Source organism: Streptopelia decaocto (assembly GCF_964273445.1).
Source record: "Streptopelia decaocto genome assembly, chromosome: 12".
In the NCBI taxonomy this organism is placed as follows: Eukaryota; Metazoa; Chordata; class Aves; order Columbiformes; family Columbidae; genus Streptopelia; species Streptopelia decaocto.
In genome coordinates, this window is record NC_138667.1 from 299,729 (window position 1) to 316,267 (window position 16,539).

Genomic DNA, 16,539 nt, shown 5'->3' on the forward strand with positions numbered 1-16,539 from the left:
TTATTCACTTTTTAATTCCAGTTTATTTTGACAGGTAAATGTCTCATAATTTGAATTGAAATCTGTGTGTCATTAGAATAGGTTTACAGGCTTATGAGTTGCAGGTATGGCTTTTTGTTCTTTACTAGTGAATTCACATAGTTTCTTTCCACCCCCTGCCCCAGTTTATTATTATTGATGCCTGTGAATATTTTTCTTTAAAAGGCTGCTGTTTTGTTATGTTCTCAAACTGTGCTCCTAAATCGTTTAAATTTATCTTCATGTCTGTCTTATGTGTCTTATTCTTCTGCCTTTCTCCCTCTCCATTGTTGAATAAAGATACGAACATTACTATAGAGTCCTGCTATTTCTGCCGTGGAAGAATCAACGCAAGTTTTGAAACTGTTTTGTCCTGGCTTTGTTTCCCCACTGAGATGTCGCCTCTCAGTTGGGTGTGTGCACTTCGCAGCTCTTAGCGGGGGGTGTGGATTCACACCACAGGTGTATTTGCTCAGTGGCCTTTTCGCTCCTGCGGGTACCGATCGATCCCGGCGGTCGGGTTCCGATCGACCACGGCAGTCGGGTACCGATCGATCCTGGCGGTCGGGTACCGATCGATCGCCGCGGTCGGGTACCGATCGATCGCCGCGGTCGGGTTCCGATCGATCGCCGCGGTCGGGTACCGATCACAGCAGTCGGCTGCTGTAACGCACCTGGGAGAGCTGCCCGAGCTGCGTGTAAATGCTGGGGAGGAATTCACGTGTGCAAAGCTGGAGAATGGCGAGTGTCTGTTCCTGGGCACATGTGCAGAAACATGAATGTGTACTCAGTGCTACGTAGCTCCTATACCCGGGCATGAAATATCGGGTTGGTGAGGAAGAAGTTACAGTCTTAAAGGGCGGGTGACAAGAACTCCACTTGCTTACTGAAAAGCCTGTGGTGCAGAGAACAGACAGAGGGTGTGTGAAAAGGAGGAAAGAATGGCTGTGAGGGCAGTTGGCTGGTGCTGTGCCGGTGGAGCGGGGAACTGAGCGGGTTCTGCTGGCGCTGTGCGGTGGAACAGGGGAACTGAGCGGGTTCTGCTGGCGCTGTGCGGTGGAGCGGGGGAACTGAGCGGGTTCTGCCGGCGCTGTGCGGTGGAACAGGGGAACTGAGCGGGTTCTGCTGGCGCTGTGCGGGGGAACAGGGGAACTGAGCGGGTTCTGCTGGCGCTGTGCGGGGGAACTGAGCGGGTTCTGCCTGCGCTGTGCGGTGGAGCGGGGGAACTGAGCGGGTTCTGCTGGCGCTGTGCGGGGGAACTGAGCGGGTTCTGCTGGCGCTGTGCGGTGGAGCGGGGAACTGAGCGGGTTCTGCTGGCGCTGTGCGGGGGAACTGAGCGGGTTCTGCTGGCGCTGTGCGGTGGAGCGGGGAACTGAGCGGGTTCTGCTGGCATCTTTCCATACAGTGTTTTCATTGTGCTGAGGTCTCGAGCTGATGGATCGCGGTCTCCAACTGGAGCTTAATACCAGCAGCAATGGACTGAGCCTCTGGTTTTGACTGAGTTGAAGTCCTTTCTGGCTTTGAACTCCAGCGTAGCTTTATTTTCCCCCCCAGAGCAGCTGTTCCTTTGGGGCTCCCATTAGGTGGGGTTTCTCTCTGCCCCCTTGCTGTCGGTTTCCCGTCAGACCCGCCAGGCGTCCCCTGCGCGGTGTCCCGTGAGGGCGGCGGGTTTGCTGCTGCCTCAGCGCCAGCCAGCTCAGAGCTGACGTTCCCAGCAGTCAGGAGCCGAGATCTTTATGTAGTAAATAGAAGGTGCTCGTCTGTATTTCTGGCCATATACAAAAAAAATTATGTGTATTATTCTGTATATGCCTGTGACATTTCAGATCCTCCTTTTCCCAGAAGACTGGTGTGTATTTGTGTATTTGTTTTGCACTCAGAAATGGTACAACAGCTCTTGACTTCTGCAGAATTATTACAGGAGCAGTTAATGAGTGGCATGGGTTTGGACTTTGCCGGTTTGTTAGAGCACCGTGACTCCTGAATTTGAGCCTCCTCTCCTGTTGCCAGCGGCGCCTCGTGGAAAGCGCAGCCGAGCTCCTGCGGTGCTGGTGCTGGGCTGGCGATGGTGGGTGCGCAGCCCGGTCTGCTGGCTGTTGTTGAAAATGCAGCTTCCTCTTTCTGGCGAGCTGCCGAACACGTTGTGCTGTGAAACCTCCATCCTCGCGGCTCTGCGCGCGCAGGCTCGTTGTGCTGTGAAACCTCCATCCTCCCGGCTCTGCGCACACAGTGCTCGTTGTGCTGTGAAACCTCCATCCTCCCGGCTCTGCGCACACAGTGCTCGTTGTGCTGTGAAACCTCCATCCTCGCGGCTCTGCGCGCGCAGGCTCGTTGTGCTGTGAAACCTCCATCCTCGCGGCTCTGCGCACACAGGCTCGTTGTGCTGTGAAACCTCCATCCTCCCGGCTCTGCGCGCGCAGGCTCGTTGTGCTGTGAAACCTCCATCCTCGCGGCTCTGCGCGCGCAGGCTCGTTGTGCTGTGAAACCTCCATCCTCGCGGCTCTGCGCACACAGGCTCGTTGTGCTGTGAAACCTCCATCCTCCCGGCTCTGCGCGCGCAGGCTCGTTGGCAGCTCGGCCGGCCGCGCGCGGGGAGCACGGGGCTGGAGCTCCGCGGGGACCCGGCAGCTCTGCGCCGAGTCAGCAGTCCCAGGAGCTCGGAGACGTTCGGTAGAGATGTCGCACAGACCTCCTGGCACGTTAATCAGGAAACGGCGATGAGCTTTAGTCAGGTGGGTTTGAGTTCTTGCTCAGCTCAGGATAAAAACTTGTAGCATTCGGTAACAGAGCAGGTTAAGCAAAGCCAAGATCAAGACAAGGCTACAGTCCAGACTTGGGCTGTTTCCCTCACGAGGTGGAGGGGAACCTCCTAGTGATGTGGTCCTTTGTATTTTAGTTCTGTTACAATCACACTTCTTTCCATAACTTTGACAAGCTGGCCTAAGAAAAAACCCCTAAGGCTACCACTGTTCTAACTACTATAGGACTCTTCCTACTAGAAGATGGTGATTTTTAACTTACTGTGTGCTTAATCATTGGCTTATCTTTTAATATTCTAAAGCAATTTTTGCCTGCACATTTTCTTTGAAGTGAGACTTGTGCTTTGTTTTGGAGTTTTTGGCAGAGATGGAGAAATGAACAAAAGGCGAATAGCGCAGGTTCGGGAGCAGGAGCTGCCGCGGGCGGGCGGGAGGTGAGCAGCGCAGCCTCTGCAGCACCTGAGTGTTGAAGGACTTGGAATGCGAATGAATGCAATGCAGAAGAGCTGTCCGTGTGCCGCTGGCGCTGAGCGTCTGAAAACAGAGGTCAGGGAATGCAAAGGGAAAGGTCAGCAGGTTGAGTGCAATACGGCCACATCGTGTTTCAGAAGTACCAGAGGAGGTATTGTTGAACTCTTGCGTAATATAAAAATTAATTCCTTGGGCTTACTCTGGGCATAAGAAAAAGTGAATTTAGCTACTTTCATTGCAATAGCCTAAGGTTTGTCTCTAACACATGGGATTTTTTAACATTATAATCGCTAACTTGTGGAATTCATTGCTGCAATGCATCTAGAATTGAGGAGTTTATCAGACTTCAATTAAAATGTTTGATTTGCTTTGTAGCATACAAGATAATTCAAAGTTAAACTACTATGCTAAATGATAAAGCAAAAAACTCACAGGAGACAAGAGCTGCTGTTTCGCGCGCCGCCCCGCCGGGGGAGCCGGGCCAGCCGGGCCGGGCCAGCCCCGCGCACCCCAGGGATGGAGCCTCCACAGCCTGTCCCAGCGCCCCGCCGCCATGGGCAAGAGTTCCTTCCTTAGATCTGGCCGGAGTCTGCCCTCGGTTCAGAATGGTCGCCCCTTGTCCTGTCCCCGCAGGCCTTAGTAAGAGTCTCTCTTGGCTCCCCCGTTACAGACGGAAAGGCCGCAGCGGGGTGTCCCCGGCGCTGCTCCTCGGGCCCAACGCCGCAGCTCTCCCGCCGCTCTCCGCGGGGCTGCTCCAGCGCTGCGCTGGGCCGGTCTGCCTGGTCCGGGCAGCAGCGCTGGGCGCCGGGCGGGGGTGCAGGCCCCCCCGACGCGCCGCTGGCCCTGAGCCGCGGGGCGACGCGGCGACGCGGCGAGCGGGCCCCGCTGGCTCCCGCCTCAGCGCCGGAGCCCCCGGGTCCTCGCAGGGCTGCTCTCTGGCCCCTGGCATTGGAGGGTCAAATTCTCATTTCCTTTTACAGTAACACTGAGTGTAGGCTCTAGCTCTTTGAACATTAATAAATAAATATAATAAACGCTTTCTACTAAGAAAATAAGTCTGTTTATTTGGTGTTTTGAGTGTGTGTCAACAACAATTTATTTTGAATTCTCAGGGCAAATATAATCGACCCATTTGTCCATACTGTGATTTGTGTACCTAATATGAAACAGAGAATGTGACCGTTTTTTAACTGCAAGATCATATTAATCTAATAAAGCACTGGGTAAGATGATAAATCCTCTGTGCTGCTGAGAAGTGTAGACATGGATTCTTTCTGTCCATCCTGAGGACAGCGTGGGCAGCCGGAGCTGCGTGACCGGCTGCAGACGGACCTGCGCCCGCTGTCTGGGCGGGTTTGGGGACACGTGCCCTCCGGGGTGACACGTCCCTGTCTGCAGAGACGAGGACGCTTACGTGGAAGCTTCTGTGGTAATCCCTTAGAATTAGTTTCATTCAGCCATACTGAATGTAAAGTAAATCATACCTGATTAGCAAGAAACAGCTTTTGGGAACATTTAGTAAGTTAATTTTTTATGAAGTAAAATATCTGGTGAATTTAGAATCTGCTAGAATCAGAAGGCGCTGATTGCCTTGGGAAACGAGCACTAACACGGGAGTGGCGCGGGGTCAGCTCTAACCCGGAACAGCTCTGCTTGGACCGAGTTGCCTGCTTCGTGGGTTCAGAGTGAGACAGAGCGAACGGACCACGCGTTCACGTTGCCAAGTGCAGATGTGCAGAGACGGGTGTATTTCAAAGGTGTGCAAGAAAAACTGGGAAATAAATCACATATAATTAAATGTATGACCACATATAATTAATACATTAAACCGTTGCTCAAGGTATGTTTAAATCTTCCTGAGAGACAGGAGAACGTTTCTGCTGCACGTGGCTTTGTGGCGCTGTTGTTAACTGTACCGTTGTACTGCGTCGCTCTGCTCCACGTGGATCCCCTGAACCCACCGGCAGAGCCTGGCGGAGCCGGGCGGGGTCCTGCTGCGTTCCCAGCTCCGGGTGCTGAGTGTCAATGCGCTTCCATGTCCTCTGAATCCTGTAGTTTCAATCTTTTTATCAACAACAACAAAGCTAAAGTGGAAGCTGCTGATATTCAGGTGATTTTTCTTTGTTTACGACCACAGTTCATTCTGTGAAATGACGGAGTGGAGAAACTTTTCAGCCTGACCAGAGAAGGAAAGTTCTGGTACATAAACTGAAACACCTGTCGTGTCCCAGCCCTGTTCATAAAGGAAACCTGAGCAGCTACTGCAACCTTGACGAGCTTAATTGGATTACTGGTGTTATCCCTACCAAGAGTGTTGTGAGGCCGCCCGGAGCCTGTGGGGTCTCTGGGGACGTTCAGTCCCCCGTGCGATCTGCTCGGGGACCCTGTGCTGGTGGGCCCGGGGTGTCCAGAGGCGCCTTCGGCCCAGCGGGCTGGGATGCTGTGAAACCAGGGCTGATGTGTCCTGCGTTTCCTCTCCGAGGGCTGCGCCCTTCCCTGCAGCAGCCGAAACTCCTGTTCTGCAGAGCTCCCCCCTCCCTCGCCACCTCCAGCGCGTTCAGCTCTGGTTAAGTTGCCCTTCAGGAAAGCCGTGAACGTGGAAACAGAGATGTTGTACTCCATGGACCAGAAAAACGCGATTTTTCTCAGTGACTGTTGTGGAGTTGTGCAGCAGAGAAAACACGTTTGCAAGCAGAAAAAAAATGGTAGCACTCCTGCTGCTTTTGGAAGAATTCTTCATCGTCTTGGGTCCTTTCCCTGCTGTGGGTCCCAGGTGTTTGTTGAAACCCATGCAGAATTCAAATCTGGAGAGAAACAAGCTGGCGCAGGACGGGGGGCGCTCGTCCGCGGTGACCCAGGAAGGCCCGAGGCAGCCGTGGTGACCCGGGAAGGCCTGAGGCAGCTGCGGGAGCCGTCGCTGCACGGTTGCGCCAGGACGCGTCCAGGCGGAGGGCGGCCGTGGCTCAGCGTGTCTGGCCGTGGCTCAGGCGGAGGGCGGCCGTGGCTCAGCGTGTCTGGCCGTGGCTCAGGCGGAGGGCGGCCGTGGCTCAGCGTGTCTGGCCGTGGCTCAGGCGGAGGGCGGCCGTGGCTCAGCGTGTCTGGCCGTGGCTCAGGCGGAGGGCGGCCATGGCTCAGCGTGTCTCTGGCCGTGGCTCAGGCGGAGGGCGGCCGTGGCTCAGCGTGTCTGGCTCAGCGTGTCTGGCAGAGGTCGAGGCCGAGAGGCGGAACGGGAGCAGGGAGGGTGGAGCATGAAGGTGGTTTGTGAACAGCTGAAGGCCAGAAGGAACTTCACTGATAACGTCATCCACCCTGCTAGATAAATACAGGTAAGCAGAGCACCTAATGGCACCTGAATTTGAACTGGTGAATATCTTTGTGAGAACACCGCATTTTGTTTTCTTAAGGACAGCAAAGAAAGGCAAATGAATGCAGAACTGCAACTGCTTGTGGGAAACAAGCCAACCAGCCTACTGTGTGGAGTATGTAGTAGCAATTAGAGGTTCTCATTAGCATTTTCAGATTTAAAGATACCGGTTTGAAATTTCTGTCATCATGGAACAGGATTGTCTTTTTCACTTCTTCTTAAGGCCCTCGTAAATTCCCCTTTGATCTGAAATACACAGAATTTCTGTGTGTTGTGTTTAAACCCCTCCCAAACCCCCCAGGACACAAGGGCTGGGGCAGCTGGGCCACCCGGCTCTGCCTCTGGGGGACTCGGAGCTGGGAGGCTGCGAAGGGTGCTGGTGACCGTCCTAACCTGGTTAATGGTGCTTCTGGTAACTATTTACCGCGGTTCAATTTGGATTTTGCCATGAAGGAGCAGTGCTGGCGGGACAGGGAAGAGTCTCTCTGTGAAATAAATCCAGGTTGAAACATGCTGATAACCAGGTGCTTTCTGCATGTGCTGCACGTTGTGCGGCTCCGTGGTGTTTCATACGGTACCGTGGGTTACGTACTGTGCAAAAATGTGTTTCCTTTTTGTTTCTTGGTGCTCCTACACTCGCATTCTGAGAGGTTTAGCCCTTATTTTTCTTTTATAGTTTTGTTGCATCTTAATTGTTCCTTTTGTAAAAGCAAGACTTTTGAACTTTTTGACAATTTTTCTGTACTTCATTGAGCTTTGTCTTTGGAGGAACTGATGGATCAGGTCTCCTTAACCCATCGAGTTCTTGGCTGTGAGTTTCCGGCAGAGGGTGCTGATAATATATAACGAACGAAGCAACCGCGGAGGGATCTTTCTTTCTCCTGCCCCCACTGTCCAATGTCCCCTTAGGCAATTCCTGAGCCAGAGGCTGCTTCTCAACGTTGTGTTTAATAATCACCAGTGGATCTGCCCTCATTAGTTCGTGTAGTCTGTTTTGTAACTGGTAATACCTACAGCCCGTACAGCATCATCCAGCATTGAAGTCCATTGCGTGTTACTGCAGAAGCACTTTTGCTCGTTTGCTCTGGACTCACTGCCATGGCCTTTCCTTCAGGGTTCTTTCTGAAGGGCAAGTAGCCTGAAGTGCGTGAAGAAAGACAGAAGAGGTTCTATAATGAGCTGGTATTATTTTTGTTGTGACAGAAACCTGTCAGCACCTCCTTGGAGTAAAACAGCTGGTGCTCGGTGCAGCCCAGCGCGAGGCCGCTGTTCCCCCCCGCTGCCCGACCCAGGGCCGTATTCACAGCACCTGCTGGTCTGTATTGACCAGAGGAGAGAGGGAACGGAAGCACGGGCGAGGACGTGTTTGCACAGCGAAGGGGAATAAAGAGCAGCTCTAGCTTTGCTGTGGGAGGGAAGCTGGTGCTTTCCTATAGCTTTCTTTTCTCCCTGCAAGTCTGCATGGGGCCAACTCTTATCTCTGACAGCTCTGGAGTCCCTGGATGCCTGAAGAGTCTGATGCTGGGAAATTCCAGCCTGAGACCGATAAGTGGTTCATCTCGGGGTTCTCGGTCTTGGTTGTGAGTAACAATACAACACAACATGCAAGTTGTAAATCCAGCTAGAGCGGAAAATTATTTCCCATGAGAATACTGGTGTCCTTGTACTCAGGTACATCCTTTCACTGGTCTGGTGTATTTCTTCATCCTCCTGAGCACTTGTCTGATGCGTCTTGAGTTGCCACAAAGTCGGTTCAAAACGTTACTTTTGCTTTTCCCTGCCTGCATTTACCAGTCAAAGGAAAGAGTGCTGCTTAGTTTTGTCCATGAATCCAAAACTATTCTGTAGCAAGTATACACAGCTGCTGCAGCATCTGGGATTGCGGCTCGAGACCTGCCCATCTCTTCTTGCGAACGCTGTTTGAGATGTGGCGGAGCAACACAGCACAGCTAACCCAGAGACTGTATGACTGGTCTGTGATAGCAGCCCTGCGGTAATGCTCCGTGGTCCACATCTGTGGCACAGACTGTGTCTCAACAGCACAAACTAGAGATGGAGAAGGGCAATTGTCAGAAGGATACTGGCTAACACAAGAAATTGGCCTTTCCTGGCTCACAGACAAAATACAGAAGACTCCAAACCCAACTCCTCCCCGGGAGCAGGACACCGAACATCAGCTCGAGCAGCGTCCCTGGCATTTAATGAGATCCAGTTCCTCAGATAGTAGCGAGATCCTTTGCTGACATCACGAAGTCGTTGTCATGGTTACAAAAGGAGCAGCTGCTAAATACAGAGTATTAGAAAGATGCAAACAGAGAAAATCGATGTCCAAGCAGGAAAGATGCAGAGTAGATGAGATGACTTGAGGTCGGGGAGAAATAACGAGAATGGGGACAGCAGCCAAGCAGGAGATCAAAGCGAGGGGAGAGCGAGCTCAACGGTAGATACCGAGACAGGTCGGCCGGGAGCAGCCCCCGTGGGAGCGCAACACGCTTATGTTCATAATTAATGAAAAGCCTTCAAAGAGAAGTCTGGAAACCATATTGCATCACAGAAGCATCTTTTGGCTTATGCTCTTAGAAACTTTGCAAGTTATATCCTGGAGCAGCATGAACTGTGAAGGAGGAAGGTATGTTCTGATACTGAAGGGTGGACAGAGACTTTTTCCCCCTGAGCCAATCCAGCCAGTGCCATAGGTGAAAAACAGAGCCCAGTATGGGATGCAGGACAGGAGATTTGCACAGAGCACTCTCAGCTCTGCGTGGCCTCCAATTGTTGGCATTTTGGCCAAGCTCCATTTGAAATCACCGTTTTCCAAGCTGTAGCCTCTCTTTCCTGTGCCCTAGTTTTGAGGAGGTAGGGATTTAGATGGCCTATTTTTGTTGAGTTAGTGAAAGCTAACTCAGCCTTTTGTTCTGATAAAAAATAATGAAAACAGTGTGCGAGACAATAAAGTGAGCCTGATGTGTGTTAATATCATAGTGATTCCCTGAGCAAGTGGGTTGGGATCTTCAGTTAATTCCTGCATCAGGATGGGAAAGCAGTTTCCATGGATACGGAGCCAGAAGCAGCACTGACACGGGCAGAAACACCAGCTTAGTTTCACCACAGCTCTGAGCAGGGTTCGCTCCCTCCCTGCCCCCACCCGGGGCTCTCTGTTCTGTATTTTGAGAGGAAAAGAGGCAAATGGAGATTTGAGAAATGGGTGGAGGAAAAAAATACTCTCTCTTCACCTAGAAAATGAACAGGACATGCAAGGGATTTCACAGCCCTAAACTACAATTAGGATTGAATGTTTGGCTCTGCAGCGGTGTAGACAGGACCTCGGCCCGATGCAGCCTCGGTGTACGCTCCCAGCCGCTCCCTTGCCCGCAGTGGCGGTGTCCCCGCCGCAGGGCTGCCCGCAGTGGCGGTGTCCCCTGCCCGCAGTGGCGGTGTCCCCGCCGCAGGGCCGCCCGCAGTGGCGGTGTCCCCTGCCCGCAGTGGCGGTGACCCCACCGCAGGGCTGCCCGCAGTGGCGGTGTCCCCTGCCCGCAGTGGCGGTGACCCCACCGCAGGGCTGCCCGCAGTGGCGGTGTCCCCTGCCCGCAGTGGCGGTGACCCCACCGCAGGGCTGCCCGCAGTGGCGGTGTCCCCTGCCCGCAGTGGCGGTGTCCCCTGCCCGCAGTGGTGGTGTCCCCTGCCCGCAGTGGCGGTGTCCCCACCGCAGGGCCGCCCGCAGTGGCGGTGTCCCCTGCCCGCAGTGGTGGTGTCCCCTGCCCGCAGTGGCGGTGTCCCCGCCGCAGGGCTGCCCGCAGTGGCGGTGTCCCTTGCCCGCAGTGGCGGTGTCCCCTGCCCGCAGTGGCGGTGTCCCCGCCGCAGGGCTGCCCGCAGTGGCGGTGTCCCCTGCCCGCAGTGGCGGTGACCCCACCGCAGGGCTGCCCGCAGCCGCACATCGCGCCGTGTCTTAGCACTTCATGAAGCTGCTAAAAGTTCGGTCAGGGCCAGCTGGCAGAGCAATTACATCTTCACCTTTGTTGCCAGCAGCTGGATTTATGAATAAGCAAGGCCATGTTTTCCTGTTTGACTAATCATTTTGTGAAATATTCATGCCTCTTTTTTTCACACCAACCCATTTTTAATAGGTAGGTAGACTTATGTTTTGATGACAGTCAATATGAAGGAGCGCCATGTTTCGGATGTACCTTGCCGTAAAGCTGTTGGACTGTGGTTCTCAGAGGGTGGCCTGAGCTGGCTGCTTGTTTTCAGTCATTTCAGGTCTTTCTTGAACTTGTTAGCTTCATGTTAAGTCAGATGAAAGCAACACCTTTTACAAATAACACCTGGAAAGGACCTTTAAGTTGCACTGGCAGGGGCTGGAGAGAAATACAGTCATTGTGAGGCAAAGCTGCAGCTGTAAAATACTTACTAGTCACATCAAACACTCTGCTGGGTCCACTGCACTTGCTCAAAAGCTGACTATTCAGAATTAATTGTAAAAATCATCCTTGTTATTTCATTTATTTGTATTAAACTAGTATCTAGAAGCCCTTGAACACAAAAGATTTTCTGCATATCTTAAACCAAGATATTCAGCTATTGAATCATTATGTATGGGATTTGGGTTTGTTAAGAAAAAGGAAAAGCACTGAATCACGTGTTGGAAATAGAGCGTTGGCCGGCTGCTCTGACATCGAACGAACAGCGCGACTTCTCTCCATAAAGAGCAAGTACCGAAGAACCGCTGTGCGGTGGGCGCCGGTCAGTAACAGGCTGCAGACAAGCGGGAGCTCTCTACGTGATTCCTGGAGGCACCGTGTGGCTGCAGCCTGTAACTGGTCTTAGGGTGGAAATGCATCAGTGCGGGGGCACTGCACAGTGTTACTGCCAGGACACAGCCCTGAATACAGCGGGCAGGTGACAGCGGCTTAAATCTGTGACAGCGAGCGGACAGAACCCTGCCGCGCTTGCAGCTTGGATATAAACCGCGAAGGCGCCAGAGCCTGGTGCTGTCACTTACACAGCAAGGGGGGGCCGGGCACGCCGGGGCTGCGGCCCAGCTGTGCGCCGGGATGGCCCGGGGACGGCGGCAGAGCACGGAGCCGCAGGCGGCGGCCCGATCCGCGACCGGGAGTGGCTGCGCTCCGCGGAGCTCCAGCCCGGCCAAGCAACGGGGCCCCGCGGAGCCCCCGGCTCGGCCCCCGCGCCCGGGCGACCCGGCGGGGCTGCGGCTGCGGCTCCCGGCGCCGCCCACGGCCCCGCGCACTGCGGGGAAGCCCTCGCGGCCGCGCACGCGCACTGCGGCCGCACTGCGTCGCCGGTACCGCCTGGCCCGGCGCCAGGGGAGTCCCGCTCCGGCAGCGGGGCCGCCCGGGGGGGCGGAGCGGCGGCCGCGTCGAGCGCCTATTTATAGCGCGGGAGGCTCCCCCGGCCCGGGGAGCGTTCTCTCGCGGCTTCGCGCCGTGCGTGCCGCCTCGGGCGGACAGCCCGGGCTCCGTGCGGAGCCGGTGCCGGGGACAGCCCGTGTCGGAGGGGCGGGCGGGAGCTGCGGCTGCGCCAAGGGACGGCCCCGAGCGCTGTCACTTTCCGTCGCGCCGTAGTCAATGGCGGCGGCGGCCATGCGGTCCCCGGGGCCCTGGTGTCCGCAGTGCCCCGTTCTCCGTGCGGGCGGGAGGCGCGCAGGGCCCAGGTCTGCCCCGGTGTGGCGCCGCGGGCAGAGGTGCTCCGCTGTCGGCGGGAGCGGGCGGAGCAGGGCGCTCCCGGCGCCCTCCGGAGATCCCCGGGCCCGACAGTCCCCGCCCAGGGCGCGCTGCCAGCGCTCAGAAAACTCCCCCGCACCGGGGCTGCCGAGCGTGCGGCGCTGCTGACCGTCAGCCGCCGCGGAGAGGGGGGCGCGAGTAGCGGAGCCGAGCACACGGGCTGGGGGCGAACGGCGGCTCTGCCCGCGGGACCGCGGCGGTGCCGGGGGCTCCCCAGACCCGCCCGGGCAGCAGCAGCGCGCTCCCGAGGGCCGGGGCCTCCGCGCGCTCCCGTGGCCCGGGGGCGGGCGCGCGGCCCGGCGGCAACCTGGCTCCCGCGCGCGGGCTCCCCGCGCCCCCCGCCCGGGGCCGGAATCGCCATATAAGGAGCGGGAAGCCTCCGCCGGAACCAAGACTTATAAGGCTGTTTCCTAATATGGAAAGTGCGGCGGGGCTTCCGGCGGGCGGGCGGGGGCGGGCTGCGGCCGGAGCCCCCGCGCCCCGGGGCTGGCGGCGCTGCGGCGGCGGCGATGCCCACAGCGGGGGACAGTCCCGCAACGGGCGCGGGGCTCCCGGCCCGGGGCGGGCGGGGCCCCCACGGCCCGGCTTTCCCCGGTGCCAGCCGCTGACGCCAGGCGGGGTCCTCCAGCCCGCGTCCATATAAGGGCTTCCTCCTTTCCATATATGGCCATGTACGTCAGGGCCGGGGCGGGCCGCGCCGGTGGGACCCGATATATAGAGGCGGCTCCGGGGCGGGCGGGGAGCCTAGCGCTTCCAGCGGGCAGCGCCGGGGGAGCCCCGGGCGGGCGGGCGAAGGGGGAGCCGAGCACTTGCAGCCGACAGCGCCGGGGAACCGCGGCGCGGGGCTCGCACCAAGCGACGGCCCGTCCGCCGGGCCCGCGGCGGCGGAGCAACCGGCCGCCAGAGCCCCGGCCCGGCGCCCTCATGGCCGCGGCCAAGGCAGAGATGCAGCTCCTGCCCCCGCTGCAGATCTCCGACCCGTTCGGCGCCTTCCCGCACTCGCCCCCCGCCATGGACACTCACTATCCCAAACTGGAGGAGATGATGCTGCTCAGCGGCGGGGGCCCGCAGTTCCTCGCCCCGCCCGGGGTGCCCGAGAGCGCGGGCTTCGGCGCCGCCGGGGAGTCCGGGGAGCAGCACTTCGAACACCTGGCGGCAGGTAAGCGCGCCGGCCTCGCCCGGGCAGGCGGGGAGTCCCGGTCCGTCGCGCGGTCAGCGGCGCCTGCGGGGGATCCGCGCTGCAGAGGCGCCTCCGTCCCGGCGGCTGCGCGGGGGGATTCTCCGCTGTGCGTCAGCGGCTCCGGGCTCGCTGCTGCTGGAGACCCGCCAGCGCCGCTGCAATATGTTACGCTCAATTATTAATTACCCAGAGCACGGATCTGGGGCTGCGCTGCGCGGGGATGGCTCGCGAAACGCTGGCAGCAGCTGCAGTGGCTGCTGGAAGTAATAGCTATTCCTCTTTTCAGACACTTTTCCCGAGATCTCCCTGAACAACGAGAAAGCCCTGCCAGAAACCAGCTACCCCAACCAAACGACGCGCCTGCCACCGATAACCTACACGGGCCGCTTTTCCCTAGAGCCGGCCCCCAGCAGCAGCAACACCCTGTGGCCAGAGCCCCTCTTCAGCCTCGTCAGCGGGCTGGTGGGCATGGCCAATGCGCCTCCCACCTCTACACCTTCTTCATCATCACCATCCTCCTCCTCGCAGAGCCCCTCTCTGAGCTGCTCTGTCCAAGCCAGTGAGAACAGTCCAATTTATTCAGCTGCGCCAACTTTTCCCAGTTCCAGCTCTGACATTTTCCCTGAACCGCAGACCCAGTCCTTTCCCAACCCCTCTGGAGCCCCTATCCAGTACCCACCTCCAGCTTATCCGACTGCTAAAACCAACTTTCAGGTGCCAATGATCCCCGATTACCTGTTCCCTCAGCAACAGGGGGAGCTCAGTCTTGTTCCGGCCGATCAGAAGCCCTTCCCAGCCCTGGAAACCAGAGCTCAGCAGCCTTCCCTCACGCCGCTGTCCACTATTAAGGCATTTGCTACTCAGACTGGCTCCCAAGAGTTGAAGACCCTCAACACTAACTATCAGTCCCAGCTGATCAAGCCCAGCAGGATGAGGAAATACCCAAACCGTCCCAGCAAGACCCCTCCTCACGAGCGACCCTATGCCTGCCCAGTGGAGTCCTGTGACCGCAGGTTTTCGCGGTCCGATGAGCTAACGCGGCACATCCGCATCCACACGGGACAGAAACCTTTCCAGTGCCGCATCTGCATGCGGAACTTCAGCAGGAGCGACCACTTGACTACGCACATCCGCACACACACAGGAGAGAAGCCATTTGCCTGTGACATTTGTGGCAGAAAGTTTGCCAGAAGCGATGAGAGGAAGAGACACACTAAAATCCACCTTAGGCAAAAGGACAAGAAAGTGGAAAAGGCAGCTCCAGTCTCAACTGCTTCCCCAGTTCCTGCCTACTCATCCTCTGTGACTGCATCCTACCCGTCCTCCATCGCCACCTCGTACCCCTCCCCGGTGCGCACGGCGTATTCCTCCCCGGCCCCCTCCTCCTACCCCTCCCCTGCACACACCACGTTCCCGTCCCCTTCTATAGCAACCACTTACCCCTCTGGCACCGCCACTTTTCAGACCCAAGTGGCCACCTCCTTCTCATCTCCAGGGGTCACCAACAATTTCAGCTCCCAGGTGACCTCAGCACTTTCAGACATGACATCAGCCTTTTCTCCAAGGACAACTGAGATTTGCTGAGGTGACTTCTGGAACACGAGAAGGCACCTCTTCCATTGGTACTATCAGACACGGAGTCTTCAATTGCTCCCCCAACACCAGATGTTGCAAGGCTGTTTAACTTTTCTTTAAACTTCAGCTGCCTGAAACAACTGCCGTTCAGGTTTACCACCTCTGTTGAATGACTTAATTTGCATGGACTGTGGATATAAGTTCAGTATAATTTTCCCCGTAAACAATAGTCTTTTATTAGGAAGAAAGGACTTTCAATTAAGTATGTAGCTGATGTAAATTGAACATGTGCCATGGTTTTGCTTTCCTTTAGGTACTATTGATGTGAAAAATCTTCGCATATCCATATTGTATTATTTGGAGTTTGCAGGGCCATATTTGTAAATGTTAATTCTATTCAGTGACAATGCTGTAATGAATTTCAAACTTCTTTGGGAACAGCACTTACTGTATTTGAGCATGTTAGAGTGATGCTGTGTGAATATCACCTGATGAGACACTCACATGTGGCAGAAGTTTTGTTTTTAAAGTTACACGTCTTGGTGCCTTTTTGTGAAGCCTTGCTGACGTCATGCATTTGTGTGAATGGATGCTTTGCATCTTGCCTTAAAGTGAAAGGGATGTTACTCAAAGAATGTCAGGGAGAGCAGGGAATGGTGGGGAGGGAAGCACGAGAAAGCCCCGGGGGACAGAATGTAAGCAAAAAAAACCCCACACCCCTCAAAGTCTATTTTTGTTACAAAAATGTAAATATATATATATATTCAGGAGTTGGAATGTTGTAGTTACCTACTGAGTAGGCAGCAATTTTTGTATGTTATGAACATGCAGTTCATTATTTTGTGGTTTATTTTTATTTTGTAATTGTGTTTGTTAAAATGAAAGTGACTGTTTGGCTTCTAAACACATTGAATGCGCTTTCCTGCCAATGGGATATTTGGTGTACAATACCCTCCAGAAAAAAATAAATAAAATATCAAATCATGCAGACTTACACATTTTCCTTTAAGCTGCTGCGCAGGAAGACTGTGCTGCAGCAACCCTGGCTCCTTGAGCGCTGGGAAGCAGTAAGTGCTGCTTGTCTCCTGGAGCAAGGAGGGGAGACAAGCGCTCCTGAGTCCAGTTGCTCATGAAGGCACGACGGAGCACCCGCTTCCTTGCACTAAGTGCACCACCTTAAGTAGCCACGATTCCTGTTTTCTGGCTTCTCTCGAAGCATGTGAGCTAATCTGAAAAGGAAAACAGTCCTCCCCGTGCTGAAAATGAGGTTCGAAAATCAGGATGTCAGCGGTGTGTTCGCAGGCAGCACTCCCAGTGGCTGGCGCGGTCGCGGAGCCGTTTCTGGCGGGCGGACGGAGCGCGGCGCTGCCCCCCGAGGCTGCCGCGGCGCGGGCACGGCTGGCACGGCTCGCAGCCGCCGGGAGAGGCCTCAGC

The 16,539-nt window shown here is 55.9% G+C and overlaps 1 protein-coding gene across 1 annotated transcript; it reads left to right on the forward strand.

The window, feature by feature from the left end:
* Window positions 1-13,076: 13,076 nt before the first annotated feature.
* Window positions 13,077-16,089, forward strand: EGR1 (early growth response 1). Its single transcript, XM_082063766.1, has 2 exons — window positions 13,077-13,509; window positions 13,817-16,089. The coding sequence occupies exons 1-2, from the start codon at window positions 13,275-13,277 to the stop codon at window positions 15,112-15,114; spliced, it is 1,533 nt and encodes a 510-aa protein (XP_081919892.1). The 5' UTR covers window positions 13,077-13,274; the 3' UTR covers window positions 15,115-16,089.
* Window positions 16,090-16,539: the final 450 nt, after the last annotated feature.